This window comes from Sorex fumeus, unplaced genomic scaffold (assembly GCF_029834395.1).
Source record: "Sorex fumeus unplaced genomic scaffold, SorFum_2.1 ptg000047l, whole genome shotgun sequence".
NCBI classification, from domain to species: domain Eukaryota; kingdom Metazoa; phylum Chordata; class Mammalia; order Eulipotyphla; family Soricidae; genus Sorex; species Sorex fumeus.
The window spans coordinates 34,371,744-34,396,617 of record NW_026606104.1 but is presented as its reverse complement, the minus strand read 5'-3'; the positions used below and the strand labels follow the sequence as shown (position 1 = coordinate 34,396,617).

At 49.6% G+C, this 24,874-nt stretch overlaps 1 protein-coding gene across 1 annotated transcript; it reads left to right on the top strand.

Annotated features, from left to right (window-relative positions):
- On the top strand, nucleotides 1-24,331 carry SPATA21 (spermatogenesis associated 21). Its single transcript, XM_056122917.1, is given in 12 exon segments — nucleotides 1-76; nucleotides 120-185; nucleotides 188-222; nucleotides 1,638-1,722; nucleotides 7,342-7,840; nucleotides 8,416-8,504; nucleotides 12,119-12,256; nucleotides 12,641-12,712; nucleotides 12,807-12,924; nucleotides 21,968-22,143; nucleotides 23,179-23,356; nucleotides 24,105-24,331. Coding segments are annotated over 12 exon segments (1,590 nt in total). The 3' UTR covers nucleotides 24,163-24,331.
- Nucleotides 24,332-24,874: the final 543 nt, after the last annotated feature.

Below are 24,874 nucleotides of genomic sequence, written 5' to 3'. Positions count from 1 at the left end.
ATGCCCTTTGTCTGTTTCCTCCAGGAAGAAGCTGTCATCTTGGCCTCCCAGGACACGCCCAGAGAGGTGCGAGCAGGCCAGGATCAGGCCAAGCTCAGAATTGTGCCTGGGTGTTGCAGCACATGACCAACTAGCACAGTGCCCAGGGAAGGAGTCTGAGGACCTGCAGAGAAGACATCAGAATCAGGGACGGTGCAGGGCCATGCCCCTGGGAGCTTCCAGGTAATGGGTGCAGAGGATACACAGGGTGCAACCATGGGGGAGACAAAGAAGCCTGGGACTCACCGCTACTCTGCCTGCTGAGGGGTGTCAGGTGGCCAGAATGTGCAGGTGTCTGGGGGTATTCTGGATATTCTTCTTTTGTGGACGAAGGGGTCACACCTGACTGAGTTCAGGGTTTACTCCTGCTCTGCACTCAGGAGCCACAACTGATAGTGCTCCGGGGACCATATGGATTGCCTGGGATGCAAACCATTGTCCTTGTCAAAATGACATTCAAGGTGCCATAACCTGCCCATACTCTGGATAGTCTACTTTTGTTCCCAGCTCACTGATAAGTTGTTTGCAGAGGAGCACCATGGTAGGGGGCAGCTGGAGGTAGGCAGGGGGAGTCCCCTATCCCACATACAAATCAAATGAGGACATGCAGGGTTTGACAAACAAGTTTCTTAGATGCTAGAAAATCCTAGAAACTCTTAGCTAGCAACTAAGCCTTGCAGGATTTTTGGAGCGAGGGTGAGATCGTTCAAAGGTAAGTCATAAAGGGGAAAAAAAAACAAGATAAAAACTTTGATAAACTAGATCAAAATTAGAATGCTCTAAGAAAAGCACAGTAGAAGAGAGGAAACAGCTCCCAGATTGGGAGAAAACATTTGTAAATTATGGGGCTGGAGAGATAGCGCAGGGGGTAAGGTCTTGCATGTTGCCCACCTGGGTTCATCCCTGGCACCACAGATGGTCCCCTGAACCCCACCAGGAGTGACCCAGGGCACAGAGCCAGAAATAAGCCCTAACCACAGCCAGAGTCACTACTCTCCCCCCTTCCCCCAAAAAAGAGGGCTTGTAAGCCAGAGAGATAGTACAGGGGTAAGGCTCTTGCCTCATATACAGCTGAGCTGATTAATCCCCAGCACCACATAGGGTTCCGTGGAAAACACCTCCACGAGTCACTCCTCAGCGCTAAGCTGGAAATAGCCTTTGAACACTGCTGGTGTGGTCTAACTCCGCACCCTTCCCACAGCAGAGAGGAGTTCCAGGCTCCGTGCTCCCATTCTGCCTCTGCAGAGAGGCACAGGTTGTGCTCCCACGTGGCTTCCTTTCCTTTCCGCTCAGTGCAGGGCCTGTGCTGCCTTTGAGGGTGCTGGGAGGACTCCACAGGATGCCCGCAGGCCTAGGGCAGAGTAAGTGGATGAAAACAGCCTTGAGTGGTGTTCAAGTGCACCCAGGAGACAGGGTGGGGATCCCCATCTTGGTGTCTTGTCCTCAGCAGGGCCAGGAGTATAAGCCTACCCCAGATCACTGGGCAGCAAATGGGTCAGATGTAGCGCAGCTAACAGTTTCGACACCCTGGAGAGCTGTGGACAGCAGCTGGGTGACAAGAGCACAGGAAGGCAGGTGTCGCTCACGCCTGACCACAGGAAGCACCACTGGAGCCTCACCCGGGAGAACAGAAGCACAGATCTCAGGAAGCAATGGCCCAGACGCCCACGGACACCCTGAAGGGCAAGGCCTATAGTCCCATCCCCCCTTCCTCCAGGCCAGCATCTAAATCACCCAAAGAAAGGTAACCCCCACCCCCAACCCCATGGGTGCAGCAACATTGCGGTGCTGCTGAGTCAAGACAGGGCTTGTCTTGGCTGTTCCTGATTGATGGAGAAGGTGTGTGGGGTTCAGTTTGCCCCCTCGGGGCCCCGTTTCCCCACTGGAGACCCAGCTCCAACAGCAGAACGGTTTGTTCTGTTGGCCCCTGCTCTGAAGGTCACGTCTCTACAGGAGATGGAGAGTGTGGAGGCGCCTCCCTGAGATGGGAAGGAGGGCAGTGGGGGAAGGCTGAGTGGCGAGGGGTCCTGAGTGCCGAGGGCCTGAGAGAAAGTGGGTGCAAGGGCCACGTGTTGAGTCCCATCCCCTTTCCCTCTTGTTTAGAGGCAGGACTCTGGAGAGCCACCCCGCCGCAGAATTCGCTCCTTCAGCCGCAGTAAGTCAGCCCCAGTGGCAGATAAGGAGGAGAAAGGAGTAGAGGCTGAAACAGGACAGATTCTGAGTCAGACGGGGGAAGGGGCGAATGTGCATATGTGTGCATGTGTGTGTATGTGTGTGCACTTGGAGTCAAGGGAGTAAAGGATGGAGAGTCAAGGATGCTCTTATGGTGGTACCTTTAAGTTCTTCCCATGATGGAAGAACTTGTTGGCCCCTGTTCTAAAGGTCTCTCTACAGGAGATGGAAAGTGTGAGGCGCTTTTTCACACCAACTTGAGTTTCTTCTGCCATTAGCTACCCTCATCCCCATCAGGGCCACATACCCCAAAGTGCCTCTGAGTCCTTCTCACGCTGCCCTGAACTGCCCCACCTATGCCTGGGCAACAGAGCAACAGAGAAATATTCTGCCACGTGCAGTTTTCACTTATTTTGTGTGTGTGTGTGTGTGTGTGTGTGTGTGTGTATGTGTGTGTGTGTGTGTGTGTGTGTGTGTGTGTGTGAGCGCGCGGGCACGAGGGAGGGGCTCACCCAACAGTGTTCACAGGCTACCTCCGGCTCTGCTCAGGGGTCAGTTCTGGGGAGGTCAGTATGACTGCACACAGCCTATGGCGCTGTCCTGAGGGCATCACTTAGCCACGATGAGTGCCCCTGGCAGAGTCCTGGGTGTCTGTGTCACCATCCCCCTGTACTCCCGGCTGTCCCATCATAGTGGCACCTTCCACATCTTCCCCCAAGGGACAGTGGGAGTGATGAGGAGGGGTCTCTGCTTTACCAGCTGCTGCCCTCTCCCACTGACTCACTGGGTACTGTCCCTCTCCTGCCGCCTCCCCACACTCTATCTCCATTTCTGCAGGCTCCTTCCCGTCAGCATGCAAGCAGGTTCAGGTCTGCATTGTTAAAAGCTAAATGTATGCACCTCCTTTTTCCTTTTTATTTCTTTTATTTTCTTTTCGTTTTTGGGCCACACCAGTGGTGCTCAGGGATGAATCCTGGCTCTGCGCTCTGGAATCATTCCTGGTGGGAGACCATCCGGGATGCCAGGATTGAACCCGGTCAGATGCATGCAAGGCAAATGTCCTACTCACTGTATTCTTCCTTCTTTCCTGCCTGCCTGCCTTTCTTTCTTTTTTTGCTTTTTGATGCTCAGGGCTTACTCCTGGCTCTGAACTCAGAAATTACTCCTGGTGGTGCTCAGGGGACCATATGAAATGCTGGGGATCAAACCCGGGTAGGCCGTGTGCAAGGCAAACACCCTACCCACCATACTATTGCTCTGGTCCTTCCTTCTTTTCTTTTTATGGGGATGCACAACCTATGTTGCTCAGGTCTTGCTCCTAGATCTGCATGCAGAGATCACCCCTGGCAGGGCTCAGGGGGACCACTTGGGGTGCCAGGGGCTGAAGCCAGGTTGGCCCTGCAGCCAGCTCTGGCCCAGGCAAGAGCCTCATCTACTGTACTATCCCTCTGGTCCACATGCGCCTCCTTCGAACCCCACTTCCTCAGGTTTTTGCCACTGCCCTTTGTCCTCTTGTTTATTCCACGTCCTTGTCTCCCCAAGCACAGGCTGAGTTGATTCTCCAGATTCATTCAAGTTTCAGTCTAAATGACATTTTCTCAGCAGGCCTCTCTTTGGCCACCCAACCTCCATTGCCTGTTTCTTGCCACATGACTGTTTTGCTTAAAGTTATCTCTCATGCTAGAGTTATTTTATTTTTTTCCAGTTTGTTATTTTATTTCCATAGCACAGCGGTAGGGCGTTTGCCTTGCACGCAGCCCACATGGCCGACCCGAGTTCGATGCCTCCGCCCCTCTCGGAGAGCCCGGCAAGCTGCCGAGAGTATCTCGCCCGCACGGCAGAGCCTGGCAAGCTCCCCGTGACATATTCAATATGCCAAACACAGTAACAACAAGTCTCACAATGGAGACGTTACTGGGCCCACTTGAGCAAATCGATGAACAATGGGAGGACAGTGACAGTGACAGTGATTTACAAAGTTGTTCATGCTGATTTGTCACAGACATTCAATATTCCAACACCAGTCCTACCACCATTGTACCTTCCCACCATTATTTCTGATTTTCCCAACCACCCCTTAAGCCTGCCCCCATAGCAGTTCCTCAGTAATTTATTTTATATTGCTTGTTATAAATAATTTGCATTCGCAGCCACGCAACATCTTATTATCTAGTTCCTACTCTGGAGAACCTGGCAGGCTACCAAAAGTATCCTGCCCACATTGCAGAGTCTGGCAAACTCCCCGTGGCGTATTCAATATGCCAAAAACCAGTGACAATGATGGGTCTCATTCTCCTGACCCTGAAAGAGCCTTGAATGTGGCACTTTCTAAAATCTCAGGGCTAGGACAAAGAAGATGTTACTGGTGCCTGCTCGAGGAAATCGACGAACAACAGGATGACAGTGATACAGTGATACATAATTTGCTAAAATATTGAGATCAACACTTTCCTTAGAAAAATATTAGTGAAGATTGTTGTATCTCACCATACAGCCATTAAGCCCTTACACAAGAGATTACTAAAACGTTGTTACACGTTAAGCCTGTGTTTATATTTAAGATGCTGTTACAGTTAAGCCTGTGTTTATATTTTGTTAATCGAGACTGGTCGCCTTCTACATTACATCCATTCAATCCGGTGTGCTACTCCTGGCTTAACAGTGTTCACAGCCATTCGCTCCAGGAATTCCAAAATTTATAAGGGGGTGATATAGCTGGAGTTAGGTTTTTAACTGGGTGGCAGCTTTGGGGCATGTGTGACTCACTGGGGCTTCCAGAATATGGGGAGGTAGCTCATCCCCAACTCCATGAAAGCCTGGAGAATTCAGTCACAAAACCCACATACCTGAGTTTTTCAACAGATTAATTTCTGGATGAGGCTCATTTCAAGCAGTGAAGTCCGGTGGCGACCATGATGGTGATTGTGGAGTGTGGAGGTTTTTGACTGCCTGCACTTTGTTTGGGCGGGTGCTGGGTTCATCTGGCCCCCTCCAGGATGTCCCGGACAACTCAGTCTTCTGTGGTGTCCTTAAGAATCTCTGCAGGGGCTGGAGAGATAGCACAGTGGGTAGGGTGTTTGCCTTGCATGTGGCCAACCGGGGTTCGATTCCCAGCATCCCATATGGTCCCCTGAGCACCGCCAGGAGTAACTCCTGACTGCAGAGCCAGGAGTAACCCCTGTGCATCGCCAGGTGTGACCCAAAAAGCAAAAAAAAAAAAAAAAAAAGAAAAAAAACCTCTGCAACTTGTTGATCTCTTTTGAGATTTATTTATGCGTCTTTATTTATTTATGGACCATGGCCAGTGAATAAGCTTACTTGGTGCCAGAGGCAGTTTATGGATGTGACTCTTGGGCTGGAGTTATTGTATGACGTTGTTGGCTTATTTATTATCTAGTACTTAAGCTCCGCAGGGAAGCCATTCTTGTTGCAGTCACCAGTTTCTGTGCTGTGCCTAAAACGACATTTGATACAAAATAGGTATTCATTCTGCATTAGCCAAATCAACAAACAGTACAAATCATGTGATCGCTCTCTCCGGAGTTGGTCAGGGTCCGATTAGAGCTGGAAATACATCCTCTGTGTGTGCATCTCTTTCTTCTCCCACCCCCCCCCCCCACCTGCATAGCCCAGGCTCTATCCTATGGGATGAGGAAAGACAACATTTGCTTCCAGGGTGTGTGTGTGTGTGTGTGTGTGTGTGTGTGTGTGTGTGTGTGTGTGTGTGTGTTGAGAGTCAACAGCACATTAGCTCTATGGTCAGAAAGGGCAAGAAAAGGAGGGGACTGTCTAAACCCCGCCACTGAGAATGGACTGAGCATGGTTGGGCAGGGCATAGGGGCTGGGCTCTGGAGTTACCAGGAGGCTACATGAAGGAGGAGGATTGACATTAGACCACGAAGGTGGATGAAATGTGAAAGAAGCCAGGTTAGAAAGGGCGCCCAGGGCCAGAGTGATAGTGCTGCAGGTCGGGCACTTTCCTTACATGTGGCCGACCCTGATTTGCTCCCCAGCATCCCATATGGTCCCCTGAGTATAGCTAGGAGTGACCCCTGAGCATTGCCGAATGTGCCCCTAACCAAAAAAAAAAAATAAAGGGCGCCTGGGCAGCAGGTCTGGAACAAGCAAAGATACAGAACTGGGAGGAGCATAGAATGAGGAGTAGCCCTGGGAAAAATGGTCTCATGGACGAGAAAGCTGGAAATGGTGGACAAGGAGACCAGAAAGCAGGATCAGGCCATATGCGAAGCCTCAAGCACTGGAAGGAAGTGCTTGAACTTGGTGTTCCAACGTACCTCCATCCTTTGCCTGTGACAGGACCTAAGATAAATACGGACCTGGGAGTGTCCTTTTGGGGAGTACTGAAGCTGTTAACTAATTCCTTTTTCCAAGTGATTATGATCATTCACTGATGCACTGCAGGGTTGGGTGAGTCCCAGCACAGCAGGGGTAGGTGAGTGTGAGCATGAACTCAGGGCGGGGGGTAAGTGTGAGCACTGCTGGCTGTGTGACTTACTGAACTGCAGGATGTATAGGTGTATGTGACACGCACTGCAGGGTGGGTCGGTGAGCACAAGCATGCACTGCAGGGGTGAGTGTGTGAGTGCAAAGCATGCACTGCAGGGGTGGGTGGGTGAGTGAGAGCATGCATTACGGGGTGGGTGGGTGAATACAAATGTGCACAGAAGAGGTGGGTGAGTGAATGTGAATGGGCACTGCAGGGATGGGTGGGTCAGTGTGAATGTGTACCGCAAGGGTGGGTGAGTGTGAGCATGCACTGCAGGGGTGGATGGGTGAGTGTGAGTGTACACTGCAGGGGTGGATGGATGAGTGTGAATGTGTACTGCAAGCGTGGTTGGGTGTGAGCATGCACATGGTCGACCCAGGTTTGATTCCCAGCATCCCATATGGTCCCCTGAGCACCTTCAGGAGCAATTCCTGAGTGCATGAACCAGGAAGAATCCCTGTGTATCACCAGGTATGACCCCCCAAAAAAAGAAAAAAAATTAAACAGATGTTGGGAGGCTAACATGGGAAGGGTCCCTTATGGCATACATGTGAGATTCCCCCCCCCCCCGGGCAGCATAGAGCAAGGGGCAGTGTGAAGAGCCCCTCGAGAGGGGGTAGCAGGGAGGACCCCGGAGCCAGAGATAGGCCAGAGGCTTCCCAGGTGCCCTTTCCTTGTCCCTTGCCAGGTGAGGGACCTGGTAGAGAAGAGGGAGCTGGTCCACATGCTGAAGCAGTCTCAGGAGCTCCTGCTGGCCACGGCGGCCCAGCAATTCGGCCATCCCCGGCACGGCTTCATGAAGTGCTTGCTAGAAGTGGAGGAAGAGGAGGAGGCCTTGCATCGGAGGGCCACCAAGGCCCAGGGCCTGCCAAACCGGAAGTCAGCCAGGGCCCTCATCCCGGTGCCCACCTCCGGCTCCAGTCTGTCTCCCTTCATCTCTCAGCACCCCCCGGTGGTCACAATGGCTTCGTCCTGGGTCCGGCTGCCAACCCCAGCGCCGGTCTCTTCCTCGATGGGAGTCCCAGAGCTGGGCTCAGTGCTGGGGCTGCCGATCCCTGCTCTGGACATGGGCTGGAAGAGGACTGAGCTCTTGCTCCAGAAAGACGAGAGGAACTTCTCACAGTAGGTGCTACCCCAGACCCCAGACACCCTGGGCTTCCTCTCTCTTAGACTCCCGCCCTGAACCGCCTCCTCTCTCTCTCTCTCTCTCTCTCTCTCTCTCTCTCTCTCTCTGCTTATAACTTACTTCTGTGGTATTTAGGGCTTACTCCTGACTCAGTGCTCAGAGATCACTCCTGGGGACCCTAGTAGATACCGGGGATCAAACCCAGGTTGGTCCCCTGCAAGGCAAACACCTTACCCACTCTACTATATTGCTCAGCTCGATTTTTTATTTCTTTGTAAGGCCACACTTACTAATGCTCAGGAGCTGTTCCGGGCTCTGTGCTCAGGAGTCATCTCTGGCCATGCTTGAGAACCATACACAGTGCTAGGGACCGAACTGGGGTCAGCAGCACAGTGGGTGCTTGCCCCCCTGTACACTTTGTCCAGCCCTGCACGGGCACCTTCCCTCCAGTCTCTCTTGCACTTCCCCGACCTCACACAGCCTCCCCTGCCATGACTACCTCTGCCCCCAGCACCCCACCCTCTGTGACTTTCAGCAGCGGGTGCATACCCCACCCGATTGTCCTCCGCAGGTCTGAGCAGGAGGAGCACAACCTGATGAAGCTGTTCCAGAACTGGGAGGAGAGGTTGGAGGAGCAACTCACCATTAAGCAGGAGGAAGGTGAGGCGTGGCAGAACCTCCAGGCTTTGGGGGTTGATCTCAGGGTGGGTGGGGTGCACAGAGCACCCCCTCTCTTCTGCAGGTGGCCCAGCTAGGAGTGTCTGGAGAAAGGGAGGGGGTCTCTGTGGGGCTGATTCCCCTCACAGCCTGCTGAACGGGAGGGAGCCGGCTCTCAGCATGCAGTTCTTGCTTGGGGTCCAGTGTCTCTGCCTCTCTGCAAAGGTAGAAAGCTCTGCACACAGAGTGCGGGTGTTTTCTGGAGCACTTCCCCTTCCCCATCCACAGCCTACTCTAGGGGGCCCCTGAAGAGGTAGTTGGGATGAGAAGTAGGGCTCCAGTCATCCGCCCCCATACCCCTGCCTCTCACCCCATTTGTCCTAGCCCACCCCTTACTGTTTGGCAAGGCCACTGGTCCTGAATAACTCCCTACTGCCTCCCACTGCTGTGTGGGTTCTGCACTCCCAGCCTGTTTTGCATATGCTTTCTTTCATGGTTTGTTTGGGGGTCACACCCAGCTGTGTTCAGAGCTTATTCCTGGCTTTGAGCTCAGGGTCATTACTGGCAGGCCTGGGGGGACCGTATAGGGTGCCAGGGATTGAATTCAGGTCGGCCATGTTCAAGGCAAGTGCCCTACCTGTTGGACTGTTGCTCCAGGTCCTGTGTGTGCCTTTTTTTCCATCCTTCCCATTGGCCTCATGCCCAGTGGAGTGGGAGTCGTGTACTGCTTCCTGTGGGTCCCACATTGCCACTGATGGCCTGGTCACCCCTCACCTTGCCCTCAGGAATGCATCCTCTCCCACCCTCGGCTCCCCAAAAAGTCTGGGGACCCCAGGATGAACCGGTACACTCAGCCTTCACCAAGTGTGCACATCAACCTCCTCCTTGAAAGCGCCTCCTTCAGCATCCAACTTTCCTTGCCAGTTTTTTGAGGGGGAGGCTTTTCCACGTGCCACTGGGATTCAGAAAGGTAGAAACCCATTTTATCTCAACACAGGCGGGCCCCTAACATGACCACCAAGTCACAGAAGTGTGTGTGTGTGTGTGTGTGTCTGTCTGTCTGTCTGTCTGTAGAGTTGGCAAAGTAGCTGTTGGACAGAGTTAGGGGGGGTTATTGTGGGTTAACTCCATCTCCCAGCCCCTCTGAAGAAACTGAACACCTCCCTTTGGGGGATTGGGGGCACACCCAGTGGTGCTCTGGGGCTCCTCTGGGCTGGAGAGTGCTCCTAGCAATGCTAAAGGAACTATGCGATTCCAGGGTCTGAACCCGCATCTCCTTTATATACATGTCCTTGCAAAAGTCTCTTATTGTTTTGGGGCTGGAGCAATAGCACAGTGGGTAGGGCATTTGCCTTGCACACGGCCAACCTGAGTTTCATTCCCAGCATTTCATATGGTCCCCTGAGCACTGCCAGGAGTAATTCCTGAGTATATGAGCCAGGAGTAACCCCTGTGCAACTCCGGGTGTGACCAAAGAAGAAAAATGTCTCTTATTGTGTTACTTTTAGCCACACCTGGGAGTCTTCAGGGGCAAGTTCAATGCTTGGGGTGTGGGGTCACTTCTGGTTATACTTGGGAGACCCAGACCTTATGCAGGCAAAGTGTGTACTCCAGTTCCTACTAAACTTTCTTTCTGTCCCCAAAGGTCCTTTAAAACAATTCCTGAGGCTGGAGTGATAGTGCAGTGGGTATGGCATTTTTCTTGCACAAGGCCAAAGATCAAACCCTGCGGGGTTCAGGGTACCATATGGACAGTGACAGGTTCAATCCCCAGTGCCCTAATGGGATTCGAGCTTGGCCCCTGTGGGGCAGAGAGACTCAAACCAGGGCCGACCACATACATAGCAAGCACCTTAGCCCCTGTGCTATCTCTCTGGCCCCTCATATTTCTAATAAGGGTCACAGCCTATGAAATGTGCTCCTGAGCTCAGGTCCACTCCCAATGGTATAAACCTCATAACTTAGTGCTTGGGGAACAACAGGGTCACATCTGAGGTGCAAGGTTGAGATCAAACTCAGGCCCTTGTGCATGCTTAGACACGCCACTTGAACTTTCTACCCAGCCTTGGACATCTACCACTGAACCTGAGTGTCTTCATCTTCACAGAAGGAATAAGCACTCTACACTCTTACAAGGTTACTGCAAAAATAAATTGAAAATTCTTTTCTCGGGGCCAGAAAAATAGTACAGCGAGTAGTAGTTCAGCCATACTACTAGCATGAGGATGACCTGAGTTCGATCCCCAGGATCCTATATGGTCTGCCATGCATCGCCAGGAGTAATTCCTGAGCACAAAGTCAGGAGTAACTCCTGACCATCACTGGGTGTGGCCCAAACCCCCCACTCAAAAAATATATATATGCATATATATATATAAATGTTTTTCTTTGGTGATGGATATAAATGTTTTTCTTTGGGCTGGAATGATAGCACAGCGGGTAGGGCGTTTGCCTTGCATGCAACCAACATGGCCGACCTGAGTTCGATTCCTCCACCCATCTCGGAGATCCTGGCAAGCTACCTAGAGTATCTCGCCCGCATGGCAAAGCCTGGCAAGCTACCCGGGATGTATTCGATATGCCAAGCACAGTAACAAGTCTCACAATGTTACTGGGTCCGCTCGAGCAAATCGATGAACAACGGGAGGACAGTGACAGTGACAGCGTTGTTTGGTGATGCTGGGGAGCAAACCCAGCAAACCCTTGTAAAGCAAATGCTCTGGGCCACTATAAACATTGAATGAAGAAACTAGCTGGAAAAGAGCCTCATTAGGTGCCTGGCACGTAGCAGGGATGCTCAAGAGTGAGCCTGGTGCAACGATGGTTTGAGAGGTCACAAACCAGTACAGGGCATAGGACATTTGCTATGCATGTGGCCAGTCTCAGTTCAATCCCCAGCATCTCACATTGGGTGCCTGACAGGAGTAATCCCTGATCACCCTCTTCCCCAAATCATAGAGAAAGAGATGGTTGCTTCTTAGCTTAACTTTTATTTTTGGTGGTAAAGTAAAAAGGTAAAGGCCCTCCTGTTGATCGTCGATTTGCTCGAGCGGGCCCAGTAACGTCTCCATTGGAGACTTTGTTGTTACTGTGTCTGGCATATCGAATACTCTCGGCAGCTTGCCGGGCTCTCCGAGAGGGGCGGAGGAATCGAACTCAGGTCGGCCATGTTGGCCGCTTGTAAGGCGAACGCCCTACCCACTGTGCTATCGCTCCAGCAGTAGTTTTTCATTTGTTGTTTGTTTTGAGGGGCACACCCAGCGATGCTCAGCCCTTAGTCCTGGCTTTGCGCTCAGGAATTACTCCTGTGGTGTTCAGGGTACCACATGGAATGCTAGGAACTGAACCCAGGTCAGCCCCAAGCAAGACAAGCACCCTACCTGCTGTTCTATTGCTCCAGCCCCATGATTAGCTTGGCTTTAGCCTCATAAGCTGGGCAGCCTCTGTCTAATGGAACAGGAGAGCCTGTGAGCCCACACTATGATACTTCTGCTCTTTTAGTCATCTCTGACAACAGTGGTAGGGATTCTGGGCAGGAAGGGGCATGAAGATGAGATGATGGAAACTGGAGACACCCCCACCCTACATGACTCGGCTGCACACTCTCCCCACCCCAGCCTTCCGCAGCTACTTTGAGATCTTCAAAGGCCATGGTGAGGTGGATGCACAGAGCCTGGAGAATATCCTGCTTTACGTGGGCATCCCCTTGATGCCGACCCAGGTGGAGGCTGCCCTGATAAGCGCTGATGTGGACGGTGAGTGGGGGAGCTTTGTTCCGTGTCCACCTGCTGGTGTGCACTCGAGGTTGGATCCAGATCCCTAGCACCAATGGTCTTCAGGCACCAAGCACTGGGAGTGACCCCCACCCCTCCGCCCTAGTAAGGCACAAGGAGTAGCCTCTGAGTACTGCTGCGTGCAATCCTAAACTAACTAACCCACTTGCCGAGACTGCTAGCTAGATCTAATTCAAGGTTCTTGGAGTCACTTTTGACAAATGATCTTTGATATTAAAATTCCCTTGCGAGGGCACTCCTGATCTGATCCGAAAGTATCTGCTAATTAGCATACCTGGCTTGCAATGCTGAGTCAGCCCAGTCTGGAAGGCCCCTGCCACCCTCTTCTTCCTCTGTCCTTCACAGGAGATGGTCATGTGACCTTCAAAGACTTCTTGACTGTAATGACAGATAACAGGCGTTTCTTCTCCTCTGTTGGTGAGTTGGGGGAGGAGGAAGGGGGCTGATGTGGGAGGAGTGGGCACCCAGGGCCACCCCAGTGGTAATGGCAATCATCATCCTATGTTCCCAGAAGAGAATACCCTGACGGACACAGCTCCCTTGAACCCCCACACTCTGTTCTTTGAGATCTTGTCTCTGCTAGTAGAAATGCTGGCCTTACCAGAGGCAACCTTGGAAGAGATCACCAGGTGAGCAGGGCTGATGGAGGGCAGAGGGTTGTGGACCCAGAAATGACACCAGCGTTTTGGCAGCTAAGGACTTTGGGTCACTCAACTCTGCGTTGCAGAAATTCAAATAAAATGAACTTACACAAAAGGCAAATGGGTTGGTTCACACAACTAGCCAGGACCTCAGGAAGGGTTGGATCCAGGAGACCAAGATGTTTTATCTTTTCTGCTCATCCTGTACACTCATTGGCTTCAAACTCAACACTTTTCATATAGTGGGATTGATGTCAACTGACACCCCTCTAGCTTAGCAACCTCAAGAACAAGAGGAATTATTTTTATGGGGGTCTAGAAGGGACTTAGGTCCCCACCTGGCTCTACTCAGGGCTTACTCCTGTCTCTCTGCTTAGATAGCACTCCTGGTAGGGTTTGGGGTACCATATGCAGTGCTGGGGATGGACCTTGAACTGGCCATGTGCAGGGCAAGTGCCTTACCCATGTATTGTCTCTCCAGCCCCAAGAGGAATTATTTTTTGTAGTACCCATGGAGGGTTGCAGAAAAGGAATGTGGAGAGTCTTCCTGGAGGTCAGATAGCACAAAAGATGGGGGCCTCCCCTTCATCTGTGTGGGCAAGAGCGGGGTTTATGACTGATCTAAGGAAGAGATGCTATGTTCAAAACCACAATAACACCTGAAGGCTCGAAGCAAAGGATGAAGGCAGAATGGCCTTTCGCTGACTCACCAGGCTGTGCTCAGGGATCACTCCTGGAAGGGTTGGAGGATCTTATGGGATGCTGGGGATTGAATCTGGGTCTGCTGCATGCAAGGTCCACCCATAATTTTATCTTTCTGGCCTGATATAATTTTATAATAGAATTTAAAAAATACATTTATATTTACTTATCAACAACAATCCCATTATATGTTAATATAAAAACAGTTCAAGTGAAAATTATCTTCCAAAACACAAAAAAAAGGTAGTAAAAAGAGTGAGATTATTTTACAATGTTGCAAATCTGAGTAGTGTCTGGCATAGAATAGCTAATCCTCCAGATTCTGGTTATTGTAAACAGTGCTGCAATGAACAAAGAAGTGCAGATGTCACTTCAACTATACTTTTTTGCCTCTATGGGATATATTCCCAGGAGTGGTATTACTGGGTCAAATGGGAGCTCAAATTCTAATATTTTGAGAATCGTCCATACTGCTTTCCAGAAGGGCTGAACCAGTCGGCATTCCCCCCAGCAGTGAAGGAGGGTCCCTTTCTTGCCACATCCATGCCAACACTGGTTGCTTTTATTCTTGTGGATGTGGGCCAGTCTCTGTGGTGTAAGATGATATCTCATTGTTGTTTTGAACTACATTTCCCTGATGATTAATGATGTAGAGCATTTTCTCATGTGCCTTTTAGCTATTCGGATATCTTCTTTGAGAAAGTTTCTGTTCATTTCATTGAAAAATAGCTAATCCTCATATCTGCTTTTGCGTTCAATCTGTGCAATATGTTGTTTTGTTTGAATTCTATGAAAAAAATCTGCCCTCACAAAACATGTAATTATAAAAGAGAATATTTTTAAAATTTTTATTTTTATAAAATTGTTCATGATGATTTATTACATTCAGTATTCCAACACCCATCCCACTGCCATTACACCTTCCCATCACCGTTGTTTTGAATTCTCTCAACCACCACCCAAGACTGCCCCAGTAGCAGGGCCTAAATACTTTATTTTGTACTGCTTGTTATGAATAATTTGTTAAAAATGATCAAAAAAATGATTTCCTTAGAAGAAGAAAGTGTGTGAAGATGGTTGTATCTCACCCTCGAGCAACTAAGCCCCTGTATAAGAGGTTACTAACATATTGTTACTGGTTAAGTCTTGTGTGTTAATATTTTCTTGATTGAAATTGGTTACCTTCTACTTTACATCCCATTCAATGTGGTGTGCTACTCCTGGTATATCAGTGTTATAGAGTATGAGATGTTGCTTCAGGAATCCTAAAATTTTGAATGGGGTGATACAGCTGGAGTTGAATTTTTAACTGGATGGTGACTTTGGGGTCTAGAAGCATCTCTGCAGTTTGCTGCTCTCTTTTGAGATTTATTTATGATTTTCTGGATCATGGCTGGTTAATGAGCTTACATGGCGCCAGAGGTAGTTCATGGGCGTGACCGCCAGGCTCCCAGGAGAGCAGGGAATTGGGGGAGGTAGCTCATCCCTGACTCTCTGAGAGCTTGAAGATTTTGGTCACAAAATCCATATTGGAAAAAGGAAGTATTTTGTGAATCTTTTCATTGGATAGTTTCATAATAATATGGAATTTTTCTTTTGGGAGGAATGACAGGCCACAACCAGCAGTGCTCGGGGATATTCCTGGATCTATACTCAGGAATGACTTCTGAAGGGACCATATATCGTGCTGGGAATGAGAACTGAGCTGTCCAAATTCAAGACAAGTACCTTAATGCTATCTCCCTGGCTCAATTTTTTTAAAAATATTACACTATGTTTCCAAGTGGGTAGTGGTATTAAGATCAGTTGCAAGGTGCAATTTGAGATCATATAAATAAATTTTTGTGCTCTTTTAAATAAAGAATTATTGATTTATCCTGTAGCTTGAATGTATTTTTTTTTGCTTTTTGGGTGACACCTGGTGATGCTCAGGGGTCAATCCTGGCTCTGCACTCAGGAATGAGTCCTGGTGGGGTTCAGGGTACCATATAGGATGCCAGGGATCATATCTGGGTTGGCTGTGTACACAGCAAATGCCTGACCCGCTATACTGGCCCCTAATGATTTTGAAACATGCATCACCATTAGAAAATACTGTGTACCTTCCAAAAGTAATTATATAGACAATAAATGTACAAAAAATGATTTTAAATGGTCAATGAGGGGCTGGAGCGATAGCACAGTGGGTAGGGTGTTTGCCTTGCACGCGGCTGACCCGGGTTCGAATCCCAGCATCCCATATGGTCCCCTGAGCACCGCCAGGAGTGGTTCCTGAGTGAAGAGCCAGGAGTGGCCCCTGAGCATCACTGGTGTGACCCAAAAAGCAAAAAATAAAAAATAAAAAAAAGTAAATGGTCAATGAACTTATATACATTATGGATAATTGCTAATATCACCAATGTCAGAAAGTCTAAGTATTCTGTTGTATGTCTGTAAACTACAAACATGAACACATCTATGATAGTGGACTTAAATTTTCCAAAATTTGAATGTTTTTACTCTACAACTTAGAGCAGGCAGCAAATACTGTTATATATTTTCCTTGAAGGGATGGGTTAATTTCCTCCATTTCTGAGAAAATGTCCATCAGCTACCCAGGGCTAAATACTTATAATTGGTCTTTCAAGTTAAACTATTTGATATGTACTCTTGGAACTTCCAACTGAGATAGATATGAGATTAACAGGGGACCGGGGAGAAAGCTTAAAACTCTGGAATCTTTGCATGCAAGAGTACTAGCACATATGGTACCCCAAGTACCACTGGGAGTCACCCCTGAACACAACAAAGTCCCCTGAGCACTGTCTTGGGAGTAGCCCCAGACACTGCTGGCTGTGGCCCCCACAACAAAAAGATTGACAGGAGAGAAGCATATGAATTTTAGACTGAAGAAGAGCACTCAACGGGCTAGAGCACAAATTTTGCATGCAGGAGGGCCGAGGTTGAGAGCTCTGGCACTGCACGGTGCCCCAGCACCCAAGTACAGTAGCACCTGAGTAATGCTGGGTATGTCCCAGAATACAAACAAAAAAGGAAATGAATTTTGTCTAAGAGTGTTTAGGCGCCCTCGCAAGAAAAATGATCTGAAGAAAACTAGGCGTGGGGCTGGAGCGATAGTACAACAGGTAGGATGCTTGCCTAGCTCACAGTGCATCCAGGTTTGACTGACAGCATTCCATAAGGTTCCCTGAACCTGCCTAGGAATGATCCCTGAAAAGAGAGCCAGGAGTAAGCCCTGAGTACCAGCAGGTTTGTCCTGAAAACAAAAAAACAAAAACAAAAAAAGAGAAGAGAAAAAAAGAAAGCCAGGCCTATAATGCAGAAGACCAGCTAATAGAACAGCTATCATTGAAGAGTAACTGAGGGCCCAAGAGCTAGTACAGGAGCTAAGGCACTTGCCTTGCACACAGCAGACCCAGATTCAGTCCCTCACACTGCGTATGGTCCCCGAGCACTGCCAGCAGAGCATTGAGTCATGTATATTCAAAACCTCTGCCCCCCAAACCAAAAAAAAAAGTAACTAAAATGTATGGACAGACTAAAAATAAACATTATTTCATTATTTTAGCAGGACTGTCTGTTCAGGGTTTGCTCAGTCCCAGCTTGGACTCCCTGGTGGTTGTGACAAGAGGAATGGGTGGTCTTTCTGGTACAGAGAGAGGACATCTTTCCGATGGGCCCTCTATCTCCAGCTTATTCACTGAAAAATGACTGCCAATGTTGTTCTTGTGTCTGCCATTTTCAGGGGCTTAAACAACAAAATAATCAATACACTGGTGTGGGGCATTTTGGGATGGCACGTCCTGACTCCCTTTCTAGAAAAAGCAAACCAGTTCAGTTCACACATTAATCACACAGATGCATTTTTTTGTGGGTCACACTCAGCAATGCTCAGGGGTTTCTCCTGGCTCTGCACACTGGAATTACTCCTGGTGGTGCTTGGGGGACCATATGGGATGCCGGGGATTGAACCTGGGTCGGCCACATGCAAAGCAAACACCCTACCCACTATACTATCGCTCCAGCCACCACAGATGCTTTTTCTTGAGACAAATATAGTTTGCAGGATGCAGCAGAGAGCCTTCAGGAATATTCATAGAATGTCAAAGAGAGGTGAAGGGCCTTAAGGGCTGGAATACATGCTGCCTTCTGAGCCCTGACCGAGACTAGCACTCTGGAGACTAAAATACGCGTTCTTCAGTTTCACCAAGGACATGTTTTAAATTGCCATTGCTGTTGACCATTCTCTGAGGATCCAGTGACAGGGTTTGGTGCCACTTCTTTACCTTAGGTTAAGGATCAGCTTTATCTGCCATTGCTTTTGTAGCCTCGAAGCAAACATCATCCTAGTTAAAATGACAAAATACCAAGGGACTGAGAAGATAAGCTGCAGACTGGGAGAATATTTTATAGAAGACATGTCTGATAAAGGTGGTTTTTTTTTTTTTTTGCCCCCTACACATGTACAAAGAATTCTTTGGCTAGTGAGATAATACAGGGGTTAAGACTCTTGCCTTGCTGACTCAGGTTCAATCTCCAATGTTCCCTGAGTACCTCCCAAGTATATTTCACTCCCCCTGCCAAAAAAAAAAAAAAAAGAATAAAAACTGAAAGGGCTGGAGATATAGTAGCACTGTCCTCCCGTTGTTCATCAATTTGCTTGAACAGGCACCAGTAACATCTCCGCTGTAAGACTTGCTGTTACTGTTTTTGGCATATTGAATACGTCACGGGTAGCTTGCCAGGCTTTGCCGTGTGGGTGGAATACTATTAGTAGATTGCGGGGCAATCAGAGAGGGGCGGAGGAATCGAACCCGGGGAGATATCAGCCACGTGGGAGATATAGTATAGGGGGTAATGTGGTACTTGTATGCAGCCAAACTAAGTTTGATCCCTGGCACTCCATATGGCCCCCACGCACTTCCAGGAGTCAACACAGAGCTAGCCCTGAGTACTGCCAGCTGTGCCCCAACAAAACAAACAAAAAGACACCTCATCAAAGAAGATACATGGTTGATGAATATGCACAACCATATTTGTTGAGAAGAGAGGCCCTCCCGTTGATCGTCGATTTGCTCGAGCGGGCCCAGTAACGTCTCCATTGGAGACTTTGTTGTTACTGTGTTTGGCATATCGAATACTCTCGGTAGCTTGCCGGGCTCTCCGAGAGGGGCAGAGGAATCGAACTCGCGTCGGCCATGTTGGCCGCTTGTAAGGCAAACGCCCTACCCGCTGTGCAAGAGGCTCAACATTATTCTTAGAGGCAATTGAAAATTAAAACAGGGAGGTAGTTCAAAGGGCTGAAGTGTAGACATGCAGGAAACCTGTGGATGATTCCCAGGACCTCCAGCCAAAATCCCAAACAAAAGCCCAACCTAGTTCGGACTGTAAGAGGCCCACACTCTACTCTCTCAGAGTGAAGGTGTTTCCTAGCCAGCCTTCTGCCTGGCATGTAGACTTGTCTGGTTCAGGTTTTACATGGGCGTCTAGCACCATTACAGTGAGGACTCCCTCTGGACATCATTTTCTTTGCAGGTAGTCTATTGAAACCCATAATCCCAAGCCCTAAGGATAAGCATAGATCCCAGCAGAAATATCATCTTTCCCAAACTGAATGGCCTCTCCCCAGTCAGTGGTCTGGCTCTGTGATCACTGCCCACATGCCCACCCTCCCTCCCCACCAGGCTTGAGACTCTCTGGTCTCTGTTCGTCATAGAACTCAGAAAACTTGTTTCTACCTCCTGGAAAGATGCTTCTCCACAGAGCCATCTGACTTGGCCTTTTCCCTCCTTCCATCCAAATGTTACCTCCTCGAAGACTTTCTGAGCAAAGGTAGTCCCATCTCATTCCCCTATACCCTGCTTTTTCCTCCCAGCACCCATCAGTACTGACATGTCGTATTTACTTATGTCTGATACTCCTAAGTACCTGCCTAAGTAATTGATTTAGAAAATTATTTCAGAAGCCAGAGAAATAGTGCAGCAGGTAGGGCACTTGCCTTGCATGTAGCTGACCAGGGTTTGATCCCCTGTTCTGTATATGGTCCCCTGAGCACCATCAGAAGTGATCCCTGAGCATAAAGTCAGGAATAAGCCCACAGGGTTTGGGTCAAATCTACCTTACACCTACCAAAAAGAAGAAAAAAAAAAGATGTCAGGGTCTGGAGTAGCCCCGAACATCCTTAGAACAATGAGAACGATTCATTAGGGAAGGAGCATGAACAGTGTGGAGGTGGTCGTGGAATAATGTGCTATTAAGAGAGAAACACAGTAAAGGAACAGCAAATGGTCCAAGTTCTGAGAACTGAAGATTTTATTTCTAGACCTGAGCTTACACGGGGGAGGGTCCCTGGGTCCCTGGTAGTGGGAGGCAGGCTCTCTGGTGGTGGGTATGATGTATGCATGAAAACTGTGATTAACAGTATTAGAAATCCTGGTATATCAATCAAAATGGTTTAAAAAAAGTAAGTGCGGGGCTGGAGCGACAGCTCATTAGGTAGGGCACTTGCCTTGCACATGGCTGACCCTTATTCAATCCCCAGCATTCCATCTAGTCCTCTGAGCTCTGACAAGAGTGATCCCTGAGCACAAAGCCAGTGATAAGCCCTGGGCACCGCTGGATGTAGCTCAAAACAGAAGTGCTTAAGACAGTGATGGTTGGAGGAATCATTCAATATGGGAGATATGTGCTGAAGGTAGATAAAGGACCAAATGTGATAACTTCTCAGTATCTGTATTGCAAATCATAATGCCCAAAAGTAGAGAGAGAGTATGGGGAAAATTGTCTGCCATGGAGGTCGGGAAGGTTGAAAAGGGGGGAGGTGTACTGGGGACTGGTGGTGGAGAATGTGCACTGGTGGAGTGATGGGTGTTTGATCATTGTGTGATGGAAACTCAAACATGAAAGCTTGTAACTGTATCTCATGGTGATTCAATGAAAAAAAAAAAACACCCAGAAGTGCTATTAAGTCAGGATCTAAGGCAGCTCAGTGTGATGGCTTAGAACCATGAGGAAAGGGGAGAGCATGTCCTTACATGCTAGTTCTTTTGGTCAAGGCTGGCACCCACAGGGGCTTAGGTCCCCTGTACTCTTAGGGTGCATGAGTCAGGGCAAGGAGCAGGAGGCTGACGCCCGACAGGAGACCATGTCCAGAAGGGGAGGGAGAGGAAGCTCAAGGGGAGCACGTGGAGAGCAGGCTGTGCAGGCTGGCTGCTGAGGCTGACTCCTGGCCCTGCGAGCATCCCCTGAGCACACCAGACCCCAACCACTGCCAGATGTGGTCCTGGAAGAAAACATTGAGTAGTTGGGGCCAGACAGAGGTAGTACAGAAGCTTGGGAGCAGCCCTCCAGGTTCAGGAGTAGCAGCCCTTGAGCACTGCTGGGTGTGGTCCAAGCCCGCACCTGACCCTCAGAAGAAAAGAGAGCTTGTATTTTTTTTTGTTTTTTGCTTTTGGGGGTCATACCCAGCGATGTTAAGGGGTTACTTCTGTCTCTGCACTCAGGAATTATTCTTGGTGATGCTTGGGGGACCGGGATACTGGGATATGGGATACCGGGGCTAGAACCCCGATCAGCAAACACCCTACACGCTGTATATCACTTGGCCCCAGGGTTTGGTGTTTTGTGTGTTTTTTTTCTTTTTGGGTCACACGTGGCGATGCTCAGGGGTTACTCCTGGCTCATGCACTCAGGAATCACTCCTGGCGGTGCTCGGGGGACCATATGGGATGCTGGGAATCGAACCTGTGTGGGCCATGTTGGCTGCGTGCAATGCAAACGCCCTACCTGCTGTGCTATCGCTCCAGCCCCCAGGGCTTGGTGTTTTGATGGGAGGTTAAGTAGTCATTTATTAGGGGGCTGACTCTGGAGCCTCATTAACAGAGACAATTTTCTGGAGGGGCCTTTATGCTGAAATCTGCAAGATGATGATGAATGAGGTCAATGTTGCTGGCTCATAAAATTCTGAAACCTCTATGGTAAATGACTGAAATCATACCCAACTCTTCCCTGGGCCCTACTGCTGAATACTAACCTGATGAACCGTGTTAACTTCACCCTTGCTTTTAAGCCTACAGAATGAACTGTTTGGTCCTTTTCAGACATCTCAAGTGATTTTCAATGACAGGGTAGAGAAACCCACTTCCCCACACCTTACATGACCCAGAGTTAGGCAATAACCCGCCATGGCCACAGGAAGTTAAAGACAGAGCAAAGCCTAAGCTTGGGGCGCCCGACTCCTGGGCTTGGGTCACTGCTTTGGAGATGGCCAGACAGCAGGGGCTGAGGACAGTAGGGAGGAGGCTGAGCTAAGTACCTGCCACTTCCCCAGCTATTACCAGAAGAAGCTGAAGGAAGTTACCGCTAAGGCCCAAGAGATGGAATTGGCCGTAGGCCGACTTCGGGCCCGGAAGAAGCTTTCCTTGGAACCACAGGAGGAAGAAACCCTTGTTGAAATTCCAGACCGCAGGGTCCTCAGGGTCCTGAACCGGCTGAAGCAGAACTACGGTGAGAGCCTTGGGTATGGGGGTACCGCTCTGCTCTGCCCACCTGGCTTCTTCCCCCAGCCTCCCCAGTCAGTTCCAGGAGATGGCGAGATGTGTGGCTTAACTTGGGTGCATTGGTCAAGGGTCCGATTCCCCCAAGCTCCCACCATCTGGAGCTCTCTGTCAGACTCTCTACATAGGCTCTTCTCTCCTGCATCAGCACAGGTACAGGCTCAGAGCCTGGCCTGAGAATGAAGCATGATTAGTGATCCTAACTTATAGTTACTGAGCACCACTGGAGTTGTTTACTAGCCCAGACTCTTTGAATGAGAAACAAATCCTCCTCGTGGCATTATTTGTCCCATTTTACAGAGGAGAAAACTCAAACCGAGGAAGTTAAAGCAACTGGGTCAAAACCTTACAATCAGTATCCAAAAGAGAAGACTCCATGGAGCCGGAGCGATAGTACAACAGGTAAGGTGTTTGCCTTGCATGCGACTGATCTGCGTTTGATCCCCGGCATTTCATTTGATCTCCTGAGCATCGTCAGAATTCCTGAGTGCAGAGCTGGGAGTAACTCCTGAGCACAAGCGGGTGTGCTCAAAAATCAGAAAAAATAAGATTCCAAAACTTGAACAAGTCCACTGCCCACCCCTAGTATTAAGTTCATTTATTTGAGGCATTTACTATGCAAAGTGATGGAATAGTAGTTTTCCATGCCTACCAGGCTTTGCCAGGACCCATCACAAAGCTAGCTGCTCCCTTTCAGGATGTTATTAGTGGGCTGGGGATGAAGCTCAGGGAGCGAGCACTTGCCTTGCCCAGGATGCTCTGGATACAATACCTAGCACCCAAGTAAGAAATGCTCTTAATCTCTGGTCAGCATTTGGATGTTCACTATGCATTATCCGTTTGATCTCCACCAGCCCTGCAGAGGGTATCATGACCGTCTCCAGTTCAGAAAGTCCAAGGCAAGATTTCCGGATTTCACTAGCATCCCAAAGCTGGGGGTGTGCTCTGAAACCTTTCCCTCTGCTGCTTTCTCCTCTCTGGCCAGGTACCAATCTGCAGAGCCCCTGTATCCAGATGCCCTGCATTCCACTCTGCCCACGGCTGGAAGCAAAGACAATCAGCCGGAAACAGAGTCCCCAGTATGTGCTGGACCCAAGTGCCACTACCTGCCTGAGCACTGACATCCGGAGTCTCCTCTTCCAGGCAGGCTCTCAAGGAAGCCGGTGGGTACCCTAGCCCAGCCCAGTCCACCCTTTTTTGGTTGCTGTTGCTTTAGGATCACACCTGGTAATGCTCAGGGGCTATTCCTGGCTTCACACTTAGGCGAAGTGGGATTCAGAGAACAATATTGGACGCTGGGGATCAAACCTGGGTTGGCCGTGTGCAAGGCAAACACCCTACCAGCTGTACTATTGCTCCAGCCCTCCCCCCAAGTCCTACCTTATGAAGCCCCTGTTCTAACTTCAGGGGAAGTTGGCCTTCCAAGAAATGATGCCTGGGAATCTGCTGCTACTAGAAGAGAATGGGTGTAAGGGAGAAGAAACACACCAGGCTAACTCATGCCTTCTTAGTAAGGGGCACACAATCTTTCTTAGTCTGGTGGTGACTGCCGTTCAGAGGCCAGTGTTTTTAGTCTTTTTTTTGCCCAAGCTTGATTTCCATGTCAGGAATAGCAGAACAAAAAACAGTTGGGCTGGGAGATGCTTGTTCTTCAGCAGTACCCCTCTCCCAGGAACCTGGGAATAAAAAGGTCCCAGAGGGGCTGGAGAGAGTGCAAAAGGCTGAGTGCATGCTTGGTGAGTGGGTTTGACCACAGCACCGCATGGACTCCTGAGCAGAGCCAGGAGCACCACTGGGTGTGGCCCCCAAACAAAACAATGAAAGGGCTTTTCTTTAATCAGGTTCCCCACCCCTTTGGTACACTGATCTGTCTCATTTCTTCTCACTCTTCCCCCCTCTTGGCCTCACTAGGGAATACAGCTCTGATAGTCAAAGGTGGCTCAGCTCTGTGCTGGCTCGGACTCACTGACCCTAACCTGAACACTTAACGCAGAGCAGCCATTCAAGGTCTGAAAACGAAAGAATGGGTCATCGGGCAATGGTGCTGCTGGATTTGCTCTTGTGGCCCAGTGAACCAATAAACACCAAGAACCTCCACCTCTGTGCCTGTGATGCCAAGGAAGACTCCATGATGCCACCTGCCAAAGGGCTCTTAAGAATCCAGGACTCCAGGGGCTGGAGCAATAGCACAGCGGGTAGGGCATTTGCCTTGCATGCAGACGACCTAGGTTCGATTCCCAGCATCCCATACGGTCCCCCGAGCACCACATGGATAATTCCTGAGTGCATGAACCAGGAGTAACTCCTGTGCATCGCCAGGTGTGACCCAAAAAGAAAAAAAAAAACAAACCAGGACTCCAGCTTCCTCCAGGCTTTGGGGGAGTCCCAAGGCAATACTCAAGTCAAAGCCCTAACTGGGGCTGGTGATGCAGTTAGAGGTGCCCCCTGAGTATGGCGACTCCCTCCAAGGGACTCTCCGGACTCTCCTTGGGTCCCATGTCACTCTCTGGATAGGACATCACCAAGGTAGGCACGTGCTCTTCTAACTTGCTGGAAAAGCCAGTGAACATCAGGGAACTTCCTGGAGGAAAAACTATGGCCTCTAAGGAGGCCAGGCCCTAGGGAAGGCAAGAGCCCCAGGAGCCAGAGGCTCTGTGCCTTTGGCACTCAAGGAAGCGGGC